Source organism: Dromiciops gliroides, chromosome 1 (genome assembly GCF_019393635.1).
Source record: "Dromiciops gliroides isolate mDroGli1 chromosome 1, mDroGli1.pri, whole genome shotgun sequence".
Lineage (NCBI taxonomy): Eukaryota > Metazoa > Chordata > Mammalia > Microbiotheria > Microbiotheriidae > Dromiciops > Dromiciops gliroides.
Window position 1 is genome coordinate 489551262 of NC_057861.1, and position 23373 is coordinate 489574634.

Here is a 23373-nt window from a genome sequence, read left to right on the forward strand (position 1 = left end):
AGGATTATGTGACTTGCCTAAGGTCACTCTGCTAATAAGTGTTTGAGGCCAGATTTCAATTTAGGAAGATGAGACTTCCTGACTTCAGGCCCAGCATTCTATCCACTATACCAGCTAGCAGTTCCACTGGGAAATATAGGTGATGTCAAAACAAAATATATCAATGAAAATTTATTTTTTAATTGTTAAAAGCTAAAAACAATTTCATGAGATGAGAACACATGGATGGCTTGCATTCTGCACCAATGGAAGAAATATCCATATTAGTGAGATCTCAGAGTCACTGAACTTTTGAAGTAAAGTTTAGAAACCCAAGAAGGCTCAGGGATACAGGGATGCTCAAAGGCAACAAATTAAGGATTCTGGGGAAAAAACGGGCTAGTTGGATTCTTGAGTGACAGCGGACTTATCTAGGGATTAAAGTTATGGAGATTTCAATGAATCATGTTCTAATGTCCCAAAAGACTTTATCACTCACTGTCTGGAGGGAGAGAGCTGAACCATGTTGATTTTCCTTCCAACTCTATTATTTTATGGTTATTTATAATAAGTCATGTTTCTTCTCTTTGCTTTCTCCAGAATGTCCAAAGAAAGAGAATGACATTGTCTTCTTGATTGATGGCTCTGGTAGCATTGGAATGCGGCAATTTATGCAGATGAAGAATTTTGTCATAACAGTGATGAACCAGTTCAAGGGGACTGATACACAGGTGAGAGCTGCAAGGTGAATTGGCAACATCCAAGTTCTGTTCCCAGAAATAAGTAGGAGTGGGAACAGGGGGAAGAGTGTTAAATGGTTGAGTCAGAAGGAAGAATCAGCAGGGGAGGGGAGAAGGGGGGAGGGGCAAATAGTTTCCAAAAGTATGATAGGGTTGGAGTGAATATCTAGCCTTTCTGGAGAGAAGCTCTAAATTGGGACTCCTTCTCCAGAGTAATCCATGACATTCTCCCTTACCTCTTGACAGTTTTCTCTGATGCAGTATTCTGATGACTTCTACATACATTTCACCTTCAATGATTTCAAGAATAATCCTGCTCCCCAAACCCTGGTGGAACCAATTATTCAGTTACAGGGGAAGACCCACACGGCCTCCGGCATTAGAAAAGTAGTGTAAGCTCCTAATTTGCAAGTTGGAATTATTTCATTTTAGAGTTTTCATTGACCTTTGAGATCATATAATCCATCCAACCTCTTAGCCCATGTAGAAATCCTTCCTACGGGATCCCTGACAAATGGTCTTCCAGCCTTCTTTTTTGAGAAAAACATTCCCAGAGAGGGCTGTTTCATTGTTGGACAGTCAGTTCTAGTTTCAAGTCCTTCTTATGGTGGAGCAAAATCTGCTTCCTTGTAACCTAGGGAGGCAGTTTATACAATGCAGAGTATGGATTTTGGATTCAGAGGGACCTGGGTTCAAAGCTTGTTTTTTGAAGCATTCTGACTGAGGGACCCTTAGGCAAGTCACTTAAACCCCTTGCCTCAATTTCCTCTTCTGCAAAATTAGATAATTGGACTAGATGGTTGGTTCCTGAGGTCCCTTATACCTCTAAATCTGTGATCCTATAATTTTATATTGTTTCACACAATGGTCCTAATCTAGTCTCCCAGAATAACAAAGAACTAATCAAGTCATGGGAAAAGCTTAATCAAATAGGTTGAGACTGGAATTGACTGTGTGGAATAGCAAAGGAACTACCCGAACCAAATCAACAACCTGTCTACAACAAAAGGGCAATTCAAGAATACATGAAATGGGTGGAGGTGAACCTCTTGCCTACAGGCATACTTTAAATACCAGAGTGGCAAAGGACTGAAGTATTCCAGGTTAGAGAAGTTTCCTAATATTTGAGTTAAATCTTTAAATGTCATGTTTATTTTAATAGCAATGGTTACATGTATAATAAGTGCATCATTTTCCATCCTTTCTAATGAACAATGAATGTATTGAACATAATTCTTGGGGACACTACATAATCATGATGAATAGAAATTACTTTCTTGGGCTATCAATATTCCTATAGGAACCACAATGATATCAGCTAAAGGTTATTTCCTAATCTCACTGGTTTAATTCATTGGAGTTTACTATGGGCAAGGCAATAGCCTGGTTAGGAAAGTTAAGTCACCATGAAGCCAAACATCAGTCTAGATTTGTAGTTTATGGAGAGAGACTGGGTCAGTTCAGAAGAACTCAATGGAACATGGAGTCCAAACGGCTAAGGAGTCTCTGACAATTAAACAAAGAAGACTTTCTGCCTTTTCAGTTAGCTAGCTAGCTACCTAGCAAAATTCAAATTTGCCTGCCCAGCCTCACCCTAACTGTCCAACCCCTATGGATTTCAAGGGCCTTGACCTGATTTGACTAGTCTTTCTCATTTGGCAGGAGAGATTTTAAATGATAAATCCAAATTCAGGGGCTTGAAACCCAAACTTCACTTTTTTCCCCTCACTGTTACTGCCTTCCTTGGGATAAAAGTTCAGTCCCACACTTGGGCTAAAAAATCAATTGCAAAAGAGCTAGATGGAGGGCAGCTAGCTGGCACAGTGGATAAAACACTGGCCCTGAATTCAGGAGGACCTGAGTTCAAATTTGGCCTCAGACATTTAACATGTACTAGCTATGTGACCCTGGGCAAGTCACTTAATCCTTATCACCCCCCACACATACACCAAAAAAAAAAAAAAAAAAAAGAGACAAAAATAGAGCAAGATGAGTCAGCCAGGACTGGTGTAAATAGGATGTGGGAAAGTTCTAATATAATGAGTCAATTTTGTAATGCTGTTGTCAGAAAAGCTAATGTGATCTTGAGCTGTGTTAATAGGATTATAGTTTGCAGTTTGAGTTCTGCTGAATTTCACCTAGTCAAATGGCATCTGAAACATATTATTTGGTTCTGGTCATCTCATTTTAATCAAGATATTGGCAAATATCCATAAGGGAATGGTAAGGATTTCAAGGTATTTGGAAACCAAGTGCTATGAAGAATGGTTGAAAGTACTCGGCTAGAATAGTGTGCTAGAGCCAGCTCTTACCAGTTCCAGTAGTTACATTTTCAATGTGTTTACCCCTCAAAAAATTAGCAAGCGCTACAAATTAGGACTTAATTTATTGTTTTGTTGATATTCTAGACTTAAGAAAGCGATGGAGAAAATGTTAATAATGCAGATTGATGAATAACATGTGTACACATATTTTTACCCCACAAAGTCAGTTGCTAAACATTTATTAGCACACTGCTGGCACTGGAGAGATTTAGTCTGAAGTAGAAAAGGCTTTGCAAAGGTGATGCAGGAAAAAGCACATAATAACAATCTTCAAATATTTAAAGGATTGTCATATGAATGAGGGACTCAAACCCTTTTCATCCAGAAGTATTTTCCTGCTCTGAACCTTGAGATTATGCTTAATCCCTAAAATATGTTGGCACAATACCCCCCAGGGAAAGAAGACATGAATAATAACAACAAGCATTTATATAGCACTTTAGGGTTTATAAAGTACTTTATATATGGTATTTTATTTGATCCTCACTACAACCCATTAAGATATGTCCTGTTTTTATTCCCATTTTATAGAACAGGAAACTGAAGCTAAAAGTATCAGTGATTGGTCAAAATGACACAGCTAGTTTCTGAGGGAGGATTTAAACTCAGTTCTTACTGACTCCAAGTCCAAATCTCTAACAACTATATATATATATGAGTTCATCTGAGGCTGTACACCCAAGATGAGCACCAGTGATTCTACCCAGGTCTAGTAAGCATTTAAGCCAGCTCTGTCCCACCTGGAGTGCTGTTGTGCCAGCCCAACTCTTGTGAGACTGCAATATATGAGAAAGTAAGGATGAGCATGTAAGGTTCTGAGAGGCTTGCTGTCCTGTTTTGGTCTTCTTCTTCTTCTTCTTCTGGTGGGGGTGGGGATACAATGAGGGTTAAGTGACTTATCCAGGGTCACACAGCTAGTAAGTGTCAAATGTTTGAGGCTGGATTTGAACTCAGGTCCTCCTGAATCCAAGGCCAGGACTTTATCCACTGTGCCACCTAGCTGCCCCCTTTCACCTCTTCTTTTAGCAGTTCCCCAATAGTTAGGTACTCCCGTAGTTTCCAGGGTTTTGTATGAGGCTGTCTGTAGCTGTGTGAGACTTTTCAACACAACACAATACAACATTTATTAATCACCTACTATTTGCTAGGGAATACAAATAGAAAAAGAAAGAAAATTCTTGCCTTCAAGGAGCTCATGATCTAATAGGATAAGACAATGGACAAAAGGAAGTTGAAAGTGGGATTGGGGGGCGGGATAGGGAAAGTACCCACCATGGGGGCATGATGATGATGGAGTCAAAACAAAGCAGTGCAGCTAGTGGGAAATGTAGAGTTGCTTGGGTTCTTGAATCCTCTTTAAAGGGAGACTGAGGGTATTTTGCTTTGGCTCTCTCTCTAGATTTTTACAGTATTTTTTCTAAACTTTGGATTTTACCTGTCATGTTACTGGGAATTTTCATGTCATGTTTCTTTCAGGAGGTGAGTGGTGGGTTCTTTCTTTTTTCTTTTCTGGTTCTAATAAATCCAGGAAACTTTCTTTTATGATTTTAAAAAATATCATAGTGTTTTACATAATTGCACATGTATAACCTATACTGATTGCTTGAAATCTTGGGGAGGGGGCAGGGGAGGAAGGGAATGAGAGAGGCATAGAATTTGGAACTCAAAACTTTAAATAAATAAATAAATAAATATTTGAAATATCATATCCAAGCTCTTTTGTGCTCATGACTTTCAGGTAACCTAATGATTCTTTGATATTTTTTTTTCTCCTTGAACTATTTTCCAGATCAATTGTATTTTATATGAGGCATCATATTTTTTCTACTTTCCCCCCCAGTCTTTTGGCTTTGTTTTTTCTTTTTTCTTTTTCTTTCTTTCTTTCTTTCTTTTTTTTGTTTTTGCGGGGAAATGAGGGTTAAGTGACTTGCCCACAGTCACACAGGTAGCAAGTGTCAAGTGTCTGAGGCCAGATTTGAACTTAGGTCCTCCTGAATCCAGGGCCAGTGCTTTATCCACTGTGCCACCTAGCTGCCCCTTTGACTTTGTTTTTAATATTTTTTGCTGTTTCATAAAGTCATTAATTTCTGTTTGGTTTATTCTAATTTTCAGGGAGTCTGTTACTTTTGTAATGTTTTGTACCTTTGTAGGAAGCTGTTAATGCTATTTCTAAATCTTTTCCCTAATGTTCTTATTTCTTTTCTGTCTTCACAAATGTTCATTTGATTAATAATATAATCTTTTTTTTTAATCTCTCGCTTCATTTCTTCCAGGAATTCTAGTTAACTTTGTGCCCAAACTGTGTTTCTCTTTGAAGTTTGTAAATATTGTGGACTTGCTCTTATCTTCTAAGTTTGTGTTTTGGGAGTCCCTGACTTCATAAAAGATCTTTATCATGGGTCTCTTTGTATTGTTGTTGTTAACTCTTCTAGCCTGCACACTTTCTGAAGGAAATCTTGAGGTCTTATTTGCTCCTGATCTTTATTCTTTGGGACTCTGTTGCTTTCTTTCTTTTTTTTTTTATTGGGTAGTTTTCAACATTCATTTTCATAAGATTTAGAGTTCCAAATTTTTCTCCCTTCCTCCCTCCCTTTCCTTCCCCCTCCAAAAGATCACAATCAGGTTATATTTGTACAATCCACAAGTGTGCTTTTTATCAGTTCTTTCTATAGCAGTGCATAGTATGCTTCCTCATTAGTTCCTTGGGATTGTCTTGGATCATTGTACTGCTGAGAGTAGCTAAGTCCTTCACAATTACTCATTGAACAATACTGCTGTCACTATGCACAATGTCCTCTCAGCTCTGCTCACTTCACTATACATAGATGTTCATTAGTCTTTCAAGGTTTTTCGGGAATCATCCTGTTTGTCATTTCCTGTAGCACAAGTCCATTCCAGTACAATCATATAACACAGCTTTTTCCATCATTCCTCAATTGATGGAGATTCCCTTGATTCTCAATTCTTAGCCTCCACCAAGAGTTGCTATAACTATATTTTGTACAATTTTCCCCCCATTTCTCTTTTTCATGATTACTATTGTTAACTATTTCCCTTCCATCCTATTCCCTTCCCCATGATATTTATTCTATTATCCATCTTCTTTCATCCTATCACTCTTCAAAAGGGATTCACTTCTGTCTGTCCCCTCCCCCACTCTGCCCTTCCTTCTTTTGCCCCTCTCTCTTTATCCCCTTCCCCTCCTATTTTCCTGCAGGGTTATAGAGATTACTGGACCCAATTGAGTGTGTACATTAGTCCCTCCTTGAGCCAATTCTAATGAGATTGAAGTCTTTGAGCCAATTCTGATGAGTGTTAGGCTCATTTACTGCCCAGATTAAATAGTCCCTCCTATTAGTCCCTCCTTGAGGCAGCTCTGATGAGTTTAAGGTCCTTGAGCCTTTTCTGATGAGTGTAAAATCCATTTACTGCCCTGCTCCTCTCCCATCTCTTCCCCCACTCTATAAGCCTTTTCCTGTTACTTTCATGTAGGATTTCACTTCTGCCCTTCCCCTTCCCCCAATGAATTCCCTTCACACCTCAATTTAACCCTAAAGATGTTATCATCTAGTTAAGTGACACAGTGGAAAAAGCATCACCCCTGGACCCAAAGGGATCCCAGCTAAAACCTGGCCTCAGACACAAGACAGTCACCCACTGTACGATCCCAGGTATGTCCCCCAGCTCCAATTTTTTTTTTTTTATGGTTCTCTAGGGTCTTGTATTTGAAAGTCAAATTTGCCATTCAGTTCAGGTCTTTTCATCACAAATATCTGAAAATCTTCTTTTTCATTAAAGTCCCATTTTTTCCGCTGAAAGATAATGCTGAGTTTTGCTGGGTAGGTGATTCTTGGTTGTAATTCCATTTCCTTTGCCCTTTGGAATATCATATTCCATGCCCTCCGGTCCTTTAATGTAGAAGCTGCTAGATCTTGTGCTTTCCTGACTGGGGCTCCACAGTACTTGAATTCTTTCTTTTTGACAGCTTGCAATATTTTCTCCTTGACCTGAGAGCTCTGGAATTTGGCTATAATATTCCTAGGAGTTTTCTTTTTGGGATCTCTTTCTGGAGGTGATCGGTGGATTCTTTCAATTTCTATTTTAACTGCTGCTTCTAGAATTTCAGGGCAATTTTCCCTGAGAATATCTTGGAAGATGGTGTCTAAGCTCTTTCCTTGATCATGGTTTTTAGGTAGACAAATAATTTTCAGATTATCTCTCCTGGACCAATTTTCCAGGTCAGCAGTTTTTCCCAGAAGATATTTCGCATTGCCCTCTATTTTTTTATTTATTTGCTTTATTGTGTCTTGGTTTCTCACAAAGTCACTGGCTTCCATTTGTTCAATCCTAATTCTTAGGCAATTATTTTCATCAGAGAGCTTTTGTACCTCCTTTTCCATTTGGCCAATTTTTTTTTTTTAATGTATGAGGTATTTAATTTTTTCCATTACATGTAAAGATAGTTCTCAACTTTTGTTTATACATGCTTTACAATTTCAGATTTTTCTCCCTCCCACCCCTCCCTCCCCCCCTCCCCTAGACAGCAGGTAATCTGATATAGGTTATATCTATATATCTCTATACATATACATATAGATATATATATACATACACACACATATATATACACACATAATAACATTAATCCTATTTCTGCATTAATCCTGTTACAAGAGAAAGAATCAGAGTAGTGATGCAAAACCTCAAAATAGAAAGAAAAAAAACCAACAGCACCCAAAACAAAAGAAATAATATGGTTCAATCAGCATCTATACTCCACAGTTCTTTCTTTCTTTTTTTTTCTTGGATTTGGAGATCCTCTTCTATCATGAGTTCCCTGGAACTCTTCTGTACCATTGCATTGGTGAGAAGAATATAGTCCATCACAGTAGGTCAACACTCAATGTTGATGATACTGTGTACAATGTTCTTCTGGTTCTGCTCATCTCACTCATCATCAGCTCACGTAAGACCCTCCAGGTTTCTCTGAACTCTTCCTGCTCATCATTTCTTACAGCACAATAGTATTCCATTATATTCATATACCACAACTTGTCCAGCCATTCCCCAATTGATGGGCACCCCCTCAACTTCCAATTCCTTGCTACCACGTAAAGAGCAGCTATAAATATTTTTGTACATGTGGGTCCCTTTCCCCCTTCCATGATTTCTTTGGGCAAAAGACCTAAAAGTGGGATTGCTGGGTCAAAGGGTATGCACAGCTTTATCGCCCTTTGGGCATAATTCCAAATTGCTCTCCAGAATGGTTGGATCAGCTCACAGCTCCACCAACAATGCATTAGTGTTCCAATTTTCCCACAGCCTCTCCAACATTTATTATCTTCCTTTTTTGTCATTTTAGCCAATCTGATAGGTGTCAGGTGGTACCTCAGAGTTGTTTTAATTTGCATCTCTCTAATCATTAGAGATTTAGAGCATTTTTTTCATATGGGAATAGATAGCTTTGGTTTCTTCATCAGAAAACTGCCTGTTCATATCCTTTGACCACTTCTCAATTGGGGAATGACTTGGATTCTTATAAATTTGATTTAATTCCCTATATATTTTAGAGATGAGGCCTTTATCAGAAGCACTGGCCTCAAAAATTGTTTCCCAGCTTTCTGCCTCCCTTCCTATTTTGGATGCATTGCTTCTGTTTGTACAAAAATTTTTTAATTTAATATAATCAAAATCATCCATTTTGCATTTTATAATATACTCTCCATTTGGCCAATTTGACTTTTCAAGCTGTTGACTTTTTTCTCATGTCTTTCCTGCATCACCCTCATTTCTCTTTCCATTTTTTCCTCTACCTCTCTAACTTTATCTTCAAAGTCCTTTTTGAGCACCTCTATGGCCTGAGACCAATTCATATTTTTCTTGGAAGCATTAGATATAGGGGCCCTGATGTTGACATCTTCCTCTGAGGGTGCCCCTTGGTCTTCCTTGTTACTGAAGAAACTTTCTATGGTCCTCACCTTTCTCTGTCGGCTCATCTTGCCTTTCTTTTACTAGACTTTTAACTCCTTAAAGCGGGGCACTCTTTCCAGGCTGCAGTATCCCAAGCTTAAGAAGTCCCAGGTGGTATGGTTTAAGGAGAATCAGGTTCTTCCCTCGCCAGGCCTGTTTCCTGGTCCTAGATGACCCCAGACCAACTTGCCAATCAACCAGCTTTGTGTGTTGTGGTTGTTAGTTCCAATGAGCCTGTGCCCCTCCCCAACCTGGGCCACTTCTACTCGAGCCTACCTCCTGGTTCTCAGCAAAATCCAAGTTCTGCCTTAGCACCAGCATAGACCCCTGTAGTCTCTCCCCTGCCCAGGGCTCAGCCCACTCACCAGCCTGTGAACTTAGTTCCAGACAACACTGGTGCTTCAGCTGATTCAGAGGCTTTGGGGGTCTCCTTCTCTGGTGAGGACTTCCTGAGACTGGATCTGTGTCAGGGTGACTGTGGGGTTGGGCTTGACTCCTGCATCAGCACAGCAGTTCCCTCCTTCTGACCTTCCGAGCCGTTCTTGGTTAGAAGATGATTTCAGCACATTCTTCTGTGAGTTTTGCTGCTCTGGGCATTTTCCTATGGCATTATTTGGATGTTTTTTGGAGTGATCGGGTCATGAGTTTGGGAGCTCACTGCCTTTCCTCCTCGACTCTGTTGCTTTCTTAAGGTATTGAGTTCTCAGGTTCTCAGGATCTCTGGGTTGGCTAAGGCTAGGAAACTGCAAATTTCATTGTGTCCTAAGCAATCTAGGCTGAAGTCTAGTTACTGCCTTTCTGATCTGACCTTATAAATTTTTGACACAGTTTAGGTTTAGGTGACATAATTGTAGGCTTGCTCCTGGTTGGGACTCCAGTAAATTCATACCAGCATATTGCAGGTCTGTGTTGAGATGGGGTTTGGAAAGTATAGGGTTGGGGTCCTTATAGAAAATCCTGTAAGATTTGAATTGATATTTTTTATGTCATCCTTCTAGCATCTGGAAGGATTTTTTGAAGTGTAACAGTTGTACACTTAAGAGAGCTCAATTTTGAGTTCTTCCCTTCGAAAGCTCTATAAATCCTTTATATTTAAAGCTTGTCATTGTTTTTTATACTTCTGGGAAGTTTTCTTCTACAGTTCTCTGAAATATAATGGTCAAATTCTTGTAATCTTTAATATTTTCTTTAGCTATCATAACTTGGAGACTTTTGTTTCTTTATCTGTTCTCCAAATCCATCACTTTCAACTATGCTATTTTACAACCTTTTCCCAGCTCAATTATTTTCTGATCTTGGACTTTTTGTTTCATCTGTATCTCTTAGAATTCTGCTCTCTACTATGTCAATTCTGATCTTATCTCCTTCCATTGTCTGGACATTTTTTTCCATGTTGATTTCAAAATTGCAGGATTTCACCATCACTTCTTCCTAAGATATAACTGTATATTTCAGAAAGCCCCATATTGTCTCTTATGCAACTGTGGATACTGTTCCAATATACATTTCTTCTGATATTTTTGTCTCTGACTCTTATTCCAAAACACATTTTCATTGTTTGAGAGCTCTCTTTCAGTTTACTTCTTGTTGTTGATTTTTAAAATTTTCATATGAGGATTTCTGAGAATTTAATTTCTTTTCAACATTTCTATTGTTATTTGTGAAGGAGAACATCAGAAGGCATGTTCCTTTAGAACTATCTTCTCTGATATCTTCCCAGTGTTCTCTTCAAACATTTCCCCTTCATTCAGGTCAAGAGGACTAATTTTTTGTTTGTTTGGTGTTTTTTTTTTTTTCCAAGTACCTCTAGTGCCTGGTACAGTGTCTTTTAAAATCAAGGCAGCATTTCCTAAGTGATGATTGGATTAGAATACTGGCAAAATGGGCCTGATTGCCAAGGAGACTCTCCTGCCTTATCTCAAGCACCTATCAAGCTGTTCCTCCATGCATGCCCCCACCCAGAACTGACTGTAATTCAGTCCTGTACTATACTCACCTTCTGCTCTCTTTTCCTCCAAACTGGACACATCTCAGGGTTCAGCTCGTGATCTCTTGTGTCCCTTTCCCTAACTCTCTGTGTTAGCTAAGCTGCTGGGGTAGTCTTCCCAAAATCTGTCCCAACTTGGTTTAGTGGAAATTTTAAACTGTCCCTTTTCTTTCTTGGACAGACGAGAACTATTTCAGAATTGGAATGGAGCCCGGAAGGATGCCACCAAGATCCTCATTGTCATCACAGATGGTCAGATACAGGGAGATAGTTTGAATTACAGAGATGTCATCCCAGAGGCAGACAAAGAAGGGATTATCCGATATGCAATTGGGGTATGGAACAAGAAGAGCTTCTCCTTGGCTCTTTCTCAAGCAGGATGGCTATCATCCTTGCTTTTCCTCCCTTGTAGTTTCTCTTTTAAGACATAAATGGACCCCTGACAGCTCCTTCTGCCCACCCACAAATCCTGTTGTCTCCTACCAAAAGGAATAAAATTGTGATTCTGTTTCCTCGGAGAGTTCCAGAAGGTAAGAACCTTCTCCCATGCTGACCCTGATTCTGCTTCTGTCCCCTGATGATGACAGGTGGGGAATGCCTTTAAAACTTCAGATGCCCGGCAAGAACTCCGAACCATCGCCTCTGAACCACCCCATGAGCACGTCTTTCAGGTAGATAACTTTGAGGCTCTGAAGAACATCCAAAACCAATTGCAAGAGAAGATCTTTGCCATTGAAGGTGAGATAGAATTCCTAGTGTCCCAGTACAGGTCTAGTATTTTTCTTTTTAAAAAATTTTCGTGGGGCAATGAGGGTTAAGTGACTTGCCCAAGGTCACACAGCTGTTGTCAAGTGTCTGAAGTCAAATTTGAACTCAGATCCTCCTGAATCCAAGGCCAGTGCTTTATCCGCTGTGCCCCTGGGTCTAGTATTTTTCATCCCCATACAGCCACATTATCTCCCAGTCACTAGATTTCTGCCCCCTAGGGCCAACTAATTTTCCACAACCAATTCTGTATCTTGCAAGCTCCCTGGATCTTAGTCTCCTTCCTGTTCAAGAAAACACAGATCTTTTGATTTCTAGCCACCAAATTTTCTCTAGAACCCATTATTCTGAAATAGAGGTGCCTGGATCCTTATCTTCAAATTTTCCTTATGTGGCCTTCTCTACCCTCTCTAAATCTGGACATTTTGTCTCCCACAGGTACCCAAACAGGGAGCAATAGTTCTTTTGAGTATGAGATGTCTCAGGAAGGCTTCAGCGCTGTATTCACCTCTGTGAGTGAATTTTACACAAGGCCAGGGTGGTGAGGAAATGGGGGAGAAGTGGTATAAACTGGGAGAAGGTCCAGGGAGAAGTCAGTGGGAATCATGCCTGCTGTCTGGATGGGCAGATGGAGTACCTCATCAGTTCTTTCCATGGCAGAGGGAAGTGAGATGTGGACACAATTCTGTGGAACAAAAAGGATTTCACAAATTATCTCTTCCCCTCTAATTCTAATACCTTTTTTTCCCAGGATGGACCTCTACTGGGTACAGTGGGGAGTTTCGACTGGTCTGGTGGAGGCTTTCTGTACAATCAAATTGATAAACCCACATTCATCAACATATCCATGCTGAACTTGGACATGAGTGATGCTTACCTGGGTAAGAGAGATACTCTCCATTTCAAAAGGGATCCACAAGAGGAAATATACTTTTTGGGGGGGGGGCAATTAGGGTTAAGTGACTTGCCCAGGGTCACACAGCTAGTAAGTGTCAAGTGTCTGAGGCCGAACTTGAACTCAGATCCTCCTGAATCCAGGGCCAGTGCTTCATCCACTGTGCTACCTAGCTGCCCCTGGAGATATACTTCTAATATTTATGGGTTCATCTCTTCAGGTTATTCTGTTGATGTTGTTGTTCAAAGAAAGACCCAGAGTCTAGTCATGGGAGCTCCTCGCTATCAACACATGGGGATGGTGGCAATGTTCAAAAAGGACTTTAACACTTGGGAGAAGACAGCTCATGTCACTGGGAAACAGGTGAGTCATGTGGATGTTGGGTCTGGCACAAGCACAAAGAAAGAAAGGATGACAAAATTCTCCAGCTTCCTGCTTTCACTCCCACTACCTGAAGTTATGGAGTTCTTTCCCACAGATTGTAAACTCAGGAATATAGCCGCAGCCTCACCTTTGTAACAGCTTCTTGTGGTCAGTCATTTCCATTTACACATTTTCATCCAAGTTATCTTGAGAATAACAAAAATGAACACAGGAGTCAAGACTGATAGAGGCATATATTATAGACAGGTAAACGATTACAGGTACGCAGGCGAAATAAAGGATAATATTTTGTGCAACTTGGAAGATAAGACTTTCTTCATGATATGCAATCCTGAAGGAACCATGAAACAAGTAGATAGCTCCCTGTAGACAGCTATAAACACTGAAAGCATGTGAGCCTCTGAGCTAGCGTTTAGGCTGGCCCACTATATTGCCCTGTCCTAGCCCTTTGTGTTAGTTGGAAGAAGAGCAAGAGAACAAAGTGAGACCCAGTCAAGCCTCCTCAACAGGACCTTCTAAATTCTTCATTCAGCTTTTAACTTACCCAAGTCAGACAACACAGGAGCCTGACATGCATCACCTGAGCAGACCCCATTCCCTGCCTTGTTTTTTAGAAATAAAACATAGAACGTGAGAGAAGGAATAGAGTTTAGAATTCATCCAGAACTTTCCTCATGATCCAAAGGGCAGTATCATGAGTCCAGTAGGAGGGCACATTAAGGTCCTTGTGGAGAATGATAAGTGACTTACTCTTTATCTTCCTCAGATCGGTTCCTATTTTGGGGCAACCCTCTGTGCAGTAGATGTGAACAAAGATGGCAACACTGACCTGATCCTTATTGGGGCTCCTTATTACTATGAACGGAACCAGGGAGGGCAAGTGTCTATCTGCCCCTTACCTCGTGGGGTAAGTAGATTGATGGGAGGCAGGGAATCTGGGTCCTGGGTAGAGATGATATCTGAAGTGAATGCCTGGAAGGCTGGCCCAGGATTTGGAGAGTGTCACAATTTTCATTTTGTAGAAGGCTAAATGGAGCTGTACAGCTGTTCTTCAAGGGCAGCCAGGGCACCCATGGAGTCGTTTTGGGGCAGCCTTAGCTATGCTTGGGGATGTGAATGGAGATAAGATGACAGATGTGGCTGTGGGGGCACCAGGGGAGGAAGAGAACAAAGGCGCCATCTACTTGTTTCATGGAACAGCTGGATCCAGCATCAACTCTTCCTATAGCCAGGTGAGCCTATTTAGTTTTCTTAACTTGTCATGCTTTTAGTATCTAGGTTTTCCCCCTTGACTTCTGTCAAGGTAATTTTGCCCCATTCTCTTTGTGATTGAAAGCTTCCCTCCCAATACACCCATATGAGCATTATAATTATATCAATTATTACTTATGTATGTATTACCCTTATATATAATCACATATTACATTTCTATGTAATCGGACCCATTCTATTTAACAAGCATTAGTCTCACACCTACTATGTGCAAACTCTTTTGTTTGGAATAGAGATCTAAAGATGAAAAAGACAGTCTGCACACAAGTATAAAAGTTATTATAAATATGAATAATTATATCCATCCATATTTGGGCACCAGTGACTGAACAGACTCTTAGAGTAGAAGTGGACCTCTAAGGCTCTTTCATAAAACCCATAATTAACCAAGAATCCATTCTACAATAGGTCCCACAGCATTGGAAGTTCTTCCTTATATAGTTGGAGATGGATATGCCATACTTAAATTTGCGGATCGCCCTAAGCTGAGAGGGATAGATTCAAGGACAGAATCAGGATTAAAACAAAATAATACAAAGCAAAACAAAACCATTTGACAGACTAGAATGGCTCAAAGGTTATAAGATGAATTTTATAGTGATAAAAGTGAATTTGTACTTGGAAAGTACTTGTACTTGAATTTTAAAAATCAACTCTGGGGCAGCTAGGTGGCACAGTGGATAGAGTACCAGGCCTGGATTCAGGAGGACTTGAGTTCAAATCTGGCCTCAGACACTTAACACTTACTAGCTGTGTGATTCTGGGCAAGTCACTTAGCCCCAATTGCCTCACCAAAAAAAAAAAAAAAATCAACTCTAAGAGTGAAGGATGGAGAAATATGTAGAATCAAATCAATCAACAAGCATTTATTAAGTACTTAACTGTGCTGGAGACTAGAGATACAAAGACAAAAATGAAACAGTCCCTACCTTCAAGAAGTGTATGTTCTAACAGAGAGAACAATGGGTACACATGTAAGTGTATATGCAAAATAGACACAAGATAATTTCAAGGGAGAGAAACTAAGAGCCAAGCAAGGGATCAGGAAAACCCCTCACATAGGAAGTGGCATTTGAGCTGAACCTTATAGGGAACCAGGGGTTATGAGAGGGGAAGATGAGGAGGTAGAGCATTCTAAGTCATAATAGAGGATAGCCTTTGCAAAGGTCTGGAAACAGCTAATTGAAACATATAAAGAGAGGCAATAAGTCTTTCAGGGGGGAAAATAGGACTTCAAGGCAAAAGAGGACTTTCAGGTATTTGCAATGAAAAGACCTGAACTGAATAGAAAATTTGACTTTAAAATACAAGACCCTAGAGAAGCATAAAAAGGTAAAGAGGAAAAAGAAATCATGATGGGGGTTAAAAGGTTAAACTGTTTACATTCCTACATGGGAAGATGATACATCTAACCCATAAGAACTTTCTCACTATTAGGGCAGATGATAGGAATAAATTTAGACAGAGGACACAGGTGGGAATTGATTAGGAAGGGATAATATCTGTAAAGCATTTATTTTTTGGTTTTTGGAGGGGGGCGGGGTTGGTGGGGCAGTCAGGGTTGGATGACATACCTGGGGTCGCGGAGTTGGTGAGTGTCTTGTGTCTAAGGCCGGATTTGGACTCGGGTCCTCCTGGGTCCAGAGTGGGTGCTTTGTCCACTGTGTCACCTAGGTGCCCCATGATAACATCTTTAGGGTAAAATTGAGGGAGGAGAGGATTGCACTGGAGGAGGGGGAAGGGGAGAGGTAGAATGGGGTGAAATCTCACATGAAAGAAGCAGGAAAGGGTTTATGGAGTGGGGAGGAGAGATGGGGGAGGATTGGGGCAGTGAATGAGGCTTAGACTCATCAGAATTGGCTCAAAGACCTTATTCTCATCAGAGTTGGCTCAAGGAGGGAATAACATACACACTCAATTGGGTGGAATAATCTATCTAATTCTGCAGGAAAGTAGGAGGGGAAGGGAATAAGGAGGGAGGACAGAGTGGGGGAGGAGGCAACCAGAAGCCAAACACTTTTGAGGAGGGATAGGGGAAAAAGAAGATAGAAAATAGAGTAAATATCATGGGGAGGGAATAGGATGGAGGGAAACAGTTAACAATGGTAACTGAAAAAAAATTTGAAGCAGAGGCAAGAGTAATGTAAGATGATGATTGATGGATGGATGGATTGATGATGATTGGAGGAAGATGAGGATTGATGGATAATGAGGACTGATTGATGAAGATGAGGATAGATTGATGATGAGGAGGGTTGATGATGACAATGACAAAATATGGTACTTACTTTGCTGGGCTATTGTGAAGAAAATTCTTTGTCAGATATAAGGTACTCTATAAATGTTATCTATTACAGTTGTTGTAATAATTAACCTCATGGGTTTATTGTAAGGAAACCTCTCTTTAAAGTACCACATAAATGTAGTTTACTATTTTTAAAAATGATAAGCAGGATGCTATCAGAAAGACCTGGAAGGACCTGCATGAGTTGATGCAGAGTGAAACGTACTGTATACAAAATAACAGCAATATTGTGAGATGATCTACTGTGAATGACTTGGTTATTTTCAACAATGCAATAACCCAAGACAACTCTGAAGGTCTTATGAAAAATGCAATCCATCTACAGAGAAAGAACTGATGGTATCTGAATACAGTTTGAAGTATAATTTTTTTTTTGGTTAGTAAAGCCTGGAAAGGGAAGTTAGACCCAGCTTGTGATGAACTTTAACACCAAACAGTAAGTTTGTATTTGATGTTAAAAGCCACTGGATGGGGGGCAGCTAGGTAGTGCAGTGCATAGAGCACCGGCCCTGGAGTCAGGAAGACCTGAGTTCAAATCCGGCCTCAGACACTTGACACTTAACTAGCTGTGTGACCCTGGGAAATTCACTTAATCCTCATTGCCCTGCAAAAAAACCCCAAAAAAACAAAAAAGCCACTGGACTTCTCTGAGCAAGGGAGTGACCTGGTTAGACCTGTGCTTTAGGAATATCACTATGTCAACTATGTAGAGCAGTGGTGTCTAACTCACATAGAAATGGGGGCCACTAAACTAACATAAGGCTCCCTATAGAGTGCATATTGGCTTAAAAAAAACATATATTGGGGGCAGCTAGGTGGCGCAGTGGATAAAGCACTGGCCCTGGAGTCAGGAGTACCTGAGTTCAAATATGACCTTTGACACTTACTAGCTGTGTGACCCTGAGCAAGTCACTTAACCCTCATTGCCCCACAAAAACAAAGAAAGAAAACTATATTTTAACAGTATCTAAATTTCACTTTATTTATTTATTTATTTTGTTAAATATTTTCCAATGACATTTTAATCCACTCCATGCCACATGGAACTGTTGCCTGTCAAAATGCAGCCAGCTGACCATGTGTTTGAGACCTCTGGTATAGCAGATGGATGGTACAGGCCAGAGGGGACCAGTGCCTGACCTAGAGGGTGCCCATGTGAGTAGAGAGATTGGAATGGATGAGAGATGTTGAAAGAAGCCTATGTGGAAAAAAAAAAAAAAGAAGCCTATGTGAAAAAAAAATAGGCATTTAACAAAGCACATTCTCCATATGTCAGTAATATTCAGTGGCAGCTATATAAATAAATACAGTCTTATTTTGATAATTCTAGGGATGTGTATCTTGTCAGTATAAACTGTCTCCACCAGTAGAGACTGCAATGTACCCATGCCTTCTCATCCTAGGTATTTTTTATTCAGTATCTTTCTACATATATTTCATAGAGGGTCTACCCCCATGAACTAGAGACCTTCAGCTTCAATTAGTATTTTGCACAAACCAGTATAGCACTAGCTACTCTGTCCTTCACTCTTGCTACAAAATCAATAAACATTTATTAAACACCTATTGTGTACAGGCACTGTGTTATAGCCTGCATTGTTTTCCAGTCATACATGTCCTTGACAAAATCAACCTCAAGTCATCAGTGGTAGTAATTCGTACCCTACTTATACACATCATGTGTATTTCCATTGCCTTTTGGGCCACTTGGAATTTCTATTCTTCAAAACTGATGGCAAGGTCCCACAATTCAAAGCTCCAAAGCTTTACATGCTGTTAAGAATATGAACTTTATAGTAAAGAACTCTACAATTTTCCAAATTTGATCTAATCAAATCTGAACAACAGTATTGGAAAACCACCCCAACCTCTCAGAATTACCCCTAGAACTGAAGGGGAAGTAGTAGTCATATTCTGGAGCCCCTACCTGACAATGCCAGTGGGAGTTGGGGAAGTGAGCTTAAACCCTCAGCCACATATGAGGGCTATATCTGGGATAAATATTAAACCCCTTGCATTTATAGGGACTTGCTGGAGAGATTCTCCATTTGAAACTCTATATTATGTGACGCTGGGCAAGTCACTTAACCCTCATTGCCCTTCAAAAAAAGAAAAAGAAAAAAGAAAAAGAAACTCTAAATTAATAGATTCCCTAGTTTTCAAGCGTCAGAGAAAAATTAATTATTCTCTCTCTCTCTCTCTCTCTCTCTCTCTCTCTCTCACTTGCGCGCTCTCGTTCTAGGCTATAATTGTACAGTTAGTTTTCCAGTGTGTTTTCCTTATGAATCAGAGTACTTTCTTTGTGATAACTTTTCCTTGTCTGAAAGCTTGAATCAATGAATGAAACCAATATCTGGTGTATTAGTGATCCCATTATGAGTATTGAAACTAAGAACTATATGGATTTTTGTACACCTAAAACATTATTGTCTACCAATTTACCTAGAATACACCATAAATGCTCATAAATGTATATATATATACATATACATGTTTATATATACTTATACATATATGTCCATTTGTATACTTTTAAAATATATTTTCCCCAATTACATGTTAAAACAATTTAAAAATATTTTTTAAAGCTTTGAGTTTCAAATTCTGTCCCTCCTTCCTTCTCCCCTCCCTGATATGGTAAGCAGATATAGGCTATACATGTGCAATCATGTAAAATATTTCCATATCAGTCATGTTATATAAGAAGACTCAAATAAAAGAAAAATAATGAAAGAAAGTGAAAGATAGCATGCCTCAGTCTGTATTCAAACAATATCAGTTCTTTCTCTGGAGGTGGATAGTATGCTTCATCATTAGTCCTATAGCATTGTCTTGGATCATTGTATTGCTAAGAATAGCTAAGTTAGGGGCGGCTAGGTGGCACAGTGGATAAAGCACCGGCCCTGGATTCAGGAGTTCCTGAGTTCAAATCCGGCCTTAGACACTTACTGGCCGTGTGACCCTGGGCAAGTCACTTAACCCCCATTGCCCCGCAAAAAAAAAAAAAAAAAAAAAAGAATAGCTAAGTCATTCGCAGTTCTTCATCAAACAATATTGCTGTTTCTGTGTAGAAGTTCTCCTGGTTCTGCTCACTTCACTTTGCATATTCTTTTTTTTAAGGGGGGCGGTGAGGAAATGAGGGTTAAGTGACTTGCCCAGAGTCACACAGCTAATAAGTGTCAAGTGTCTGAGGCTGGATTTGAACTTGGGTTCTCCTGAATCCAGGGCTGATGCTTTATCCACTGGGCCACCTAGCTGCCCCCACTTTGTATCAATTTATGAGTCTTTCAAGGTTTTTCTGAAATCATCCTGCTTGTCATTTCTTATAGCACAATAATATTTAATCATATAACATAGCTTGTCTAGCCATTCCCCAATATTGTGAAAATGTCTAAGTTGCAGGGTTAGACAAAGAAAAAATCAAAGTCTCCAAGCCAAAATTAAATAGGTTTATTGAGAGAGGGATCCTGTCTCACAATTGTGAGATTTAAAATTGGATATTAGATCATAAATCTCCCCTACTTAACCCTTCCCTTAATTTATCTCCCAGACTAGTAAATGGAAGAAGCTTCTGGTTTTCTAGATAGAGCCTTTATTGTATATAAGGTGTTGTTGATTAGAAGGATAGGAAAATAGAAATACAGTACAAATCGTCTTAAATCTAGGCTTAGTCTATATTCCTTATAAAAACTTACCAAACCGAAAAGGCCACCTTTGGAGTGAGGGAGACCGTCTGTGCCGCGCCGCCAGGAGTCCCGCCAAGCAGGCAAAAAGGCCTACTCTCGTTCTCTCCACCCCGGAAGTCAAAAAACCCGGCAGGCAGTCTGACATGCGCAGCAGGCGGACTGTACCCGGCAGGCAGTCTGACATGCGCAGCAGGCAGACTGTTCATCTCCTCCCCAAAAGGGTGGTCCTTGAAAAACTGGCGTCTTTCAGTTATCCTAACCGACTGTTAAAAACTTTCATATTTTACCACACAATAAAGCTGGTCTTAGGTCTAGCACCCAAAGACCCAAGCCTCAGGATCCTCAAATATTTATACACAATAAGCTCCTCCCACAAATTAAACACAACCCAAGTGGTACCTGAACAACAAGTATTAAATAGAGAGAAAGAAACCATCAGTCTTTCATCATCCAAGTTGCTGATCCCTTGGTTGCCACCTTGGTTGCTAGAAACCACTGGTTTTGAAACAGATGATTGCAAGAGGAATAGAGGAATGTCAGTTAGATGGTTTCTTAGACCTGATAGCAATATAGCATTTGCATTTTCTTTTTCAGTTCAGAAGTTATTTGACCTTTAAGCTTATTGGAATTGAGTTGATGGTTTTAGTTATCCAAACCAGTTTACAATATTGCATGTATATCAGTTCTACCAATATCTGTCTTACTCCATTGTTATTTTCTTAAGCTACTAAAGAATACCTAAACATATTAAATCAGAGTTTGTAGTCTATAAACTGATTATTAGCATAGTTAAATTACTTATATCTAAGGGGTGGAGAAAATCTCACTCACACCAACTGATGGACATCTCTTTGATCTCCAATTCTTAGCCTGTGCGTATAATTTCAAGTAGACCCAGAATACTTATCTCATGGTGATATGAGACCAGATACCTGGTCTGAGTTCCTTATCAATTACTATAGGATAAGGTCTGTGCACAGACCTAGAAACTCCAAATGATCAATCTCAAACACTTAATCCCCTTTTTTTTAGGAACCCCATATCTTTTTTGAATTTTTTTTCCTTTTAAATTAATCTACTTGCCCTAGTGAAGGATGAATTAGAAACTCCATTTGAATAGTCCTTGAAGTGGCAAGGATCCATTGGGGAGAAATTCAGTTGTCCTTTAAAACAGACCCATGGACTTCAAAGAGGTTCGCTTATACTACAGACCCTGGTGAAACTAAGGTATTTATGTCATATGTGGAAAGGGATACCTAATTTTTTTTTTTTTTTAGTGAGGCAATTGGGGTTAAGTGACTTGCCCAGGGTCACACAGCTAGTAAGTGTTAAGTGTCTGAGGTTGTATTTGAACTCAGGTCCTCCTGACTCCAGGGCCAGTGCTCTATCCACTGCACCACCTAGCTGCCCCTAGGACACTTAAAATTTTATAAAAATTTGGACACCAGTTGGATATCCTGTATGCTGATGGGATTATTGACAGGTTTTTCACCAAGAACAGTTTGGTTTCTTATCTGAGGATAAGAAGTGACTTCTAGGCAACCTCACTCACATCCCTAATCCCTGTGAGGAGAGTTCTAAGGCGTTCTGGGAGCTCAGAAAGAGCAAGTTTTCTCTCTAAGAAGGGAGACTTGGTTTTCTTTTACTTTTTAAGTCAGCACAGATTTAAATCCTACCTGTAGTATGGATCCAGAATAGAGAGCGCCCTTGTGGAAAAGGGAAATGTGAATTAGATTATCCCTTGCAGCCATTCTGTTGACTTGGTACCTAATAGCCCAGAGCAGAAGTGCTTCTCAGTGAGAGCAAGAAGGCAAAGGCCTCAGTGTCCTTGGAAATCAATGGATCAGTCAGTGCTGCTATGCAAGAACCAAAAACAAATTGGCAAGCTTTCTCACCTAAATAGAGAGGAGATAGCTTCCAGTTGACTTGAAGTCCCTAACCTCTAATATTCAAAAACACCACACATGCTCTGGGAACTCCATAAGAACCAGGCTTTTCCTCTGAGAAGGGAAACTTGATTTTTATTTCTGTTTTGTTTTCTTTGTTGCTTTTGTTTGGGGGAAGGTTTTTTGCAAGGAATGTAAACATGAGAACTTAGTTAAATGATGTTTACATGTCAAAGTGTATTTCTCATCACTTGGAAGTATAGAAGAATATTTGTTTGCAATTGTTACATTGACTTTTCCTAAACACTTTAATAAAAGGCCATGGGGAAGGCATTCCAAAAGGAAAATACCGAACCTCCCTAATTCATCAGAGAGCTCTCCAGGATTTGGGACTGTGGACTTTGCCAAACAGAGTCCGGTAGTTTTGCTGAGGGTGGCAAATAAACTGGAAAGAAGATAGGGGTAGGAGTCCACCCTACCCCACAGAAGGCCTAGAATTCTCCATTGAGACCATCAATCAATTACTCCCACCCCTAATTAAAGTAATAAGATACTCTATACTTGAATACTTTTCTTTTATTTTTTGCGGGGCAATAAATGACTTGCCTAGGGTCACACAGCTAGTAAGTGTCAAGTGCCTGAGGTCAAATCTGAACTCAGGTCCTCCTGAATCCAGGGCCGGTGCTCTATCCACTGCACCACCTAGCTGCCCCCTCATACTTGAAGACTTTTAAAGAGAACTCCCCTTTGAGTTATAAAACCAATCAACTCAAATATAAACTAGATATAAACAACCCAGTTAATCAGTTATAAAGGTGTGAAGTGTTTTGAGCCACTGGATGAAATGAGATGATCCTACTTAGGAACTGTTTGGGGGTTGGCTGAAGCAATTCAGCCATGCCCTATAGGGCTTGAATGAAAACAGCAAGCCAGCTTGGAATCAGAAATTCCAGGGGCAGCTAGGTGGCGCAGTGGATAGAGCACCAGCCCTGGAGTCAGGAGGACCTGAGTTCAAATGTGACCTCAGACACATGACACTTACTAGCTGTGTGACCCTAGGCAAGTCACTTAACCCCAATTGCCTCACCAAAAACAACAACAACAACAAGAAAGACAAAAAAGAAATTCCAATAGTATGCTGGTCAAGGGCTAGAGCAATTCCTGCCAACCCCTAGAGAAG

At 40.0% G+C, this 23373-nt stretch overlaps 1 protein-coding gene across 1 annotated transcript in view; it reads left to right on the forward strand.

The window, feature by feature from the left end:
- LOC122736537 (integrin alpha-M-like) overlaps window positions 1–23373 on the forward strand; it is a 63334-nt gene that overhangs the window by 9231 nt on the left and 30730 nt on the right. Inside the window, exons 6-14 of the mRNA XM_043978839.1 lie at window positions 580–710; window positions 966–1111; window positions 11182–11335; window positions 11588–11738; window positions 12204–12277; window positions 12517–12646; window positions 12881–13023; window positions 13811–13951; window positions 14067–14276. Coding sequence (XP_043834774.1) covers window positions 580–710; window positions 966–1111; window positions 11182–11335; window positions 11588–11738; window positions 12204–12277; window positions 12517–12646; window positions 12881–13023; window positions 13811–13951; window positions 14067–14276 — 1280 coding nt within the window. The remainder of the gene's footprint in view (window positions 1–579; window positions 711–965; window positions 1112–11181; window positions 11336–11587; window positions 11739–12203; window positions 12278–12516; window positions 12647–12880; window positions 13024–13810; window positions 13952–14066; window positions 14277–23373) is intronic.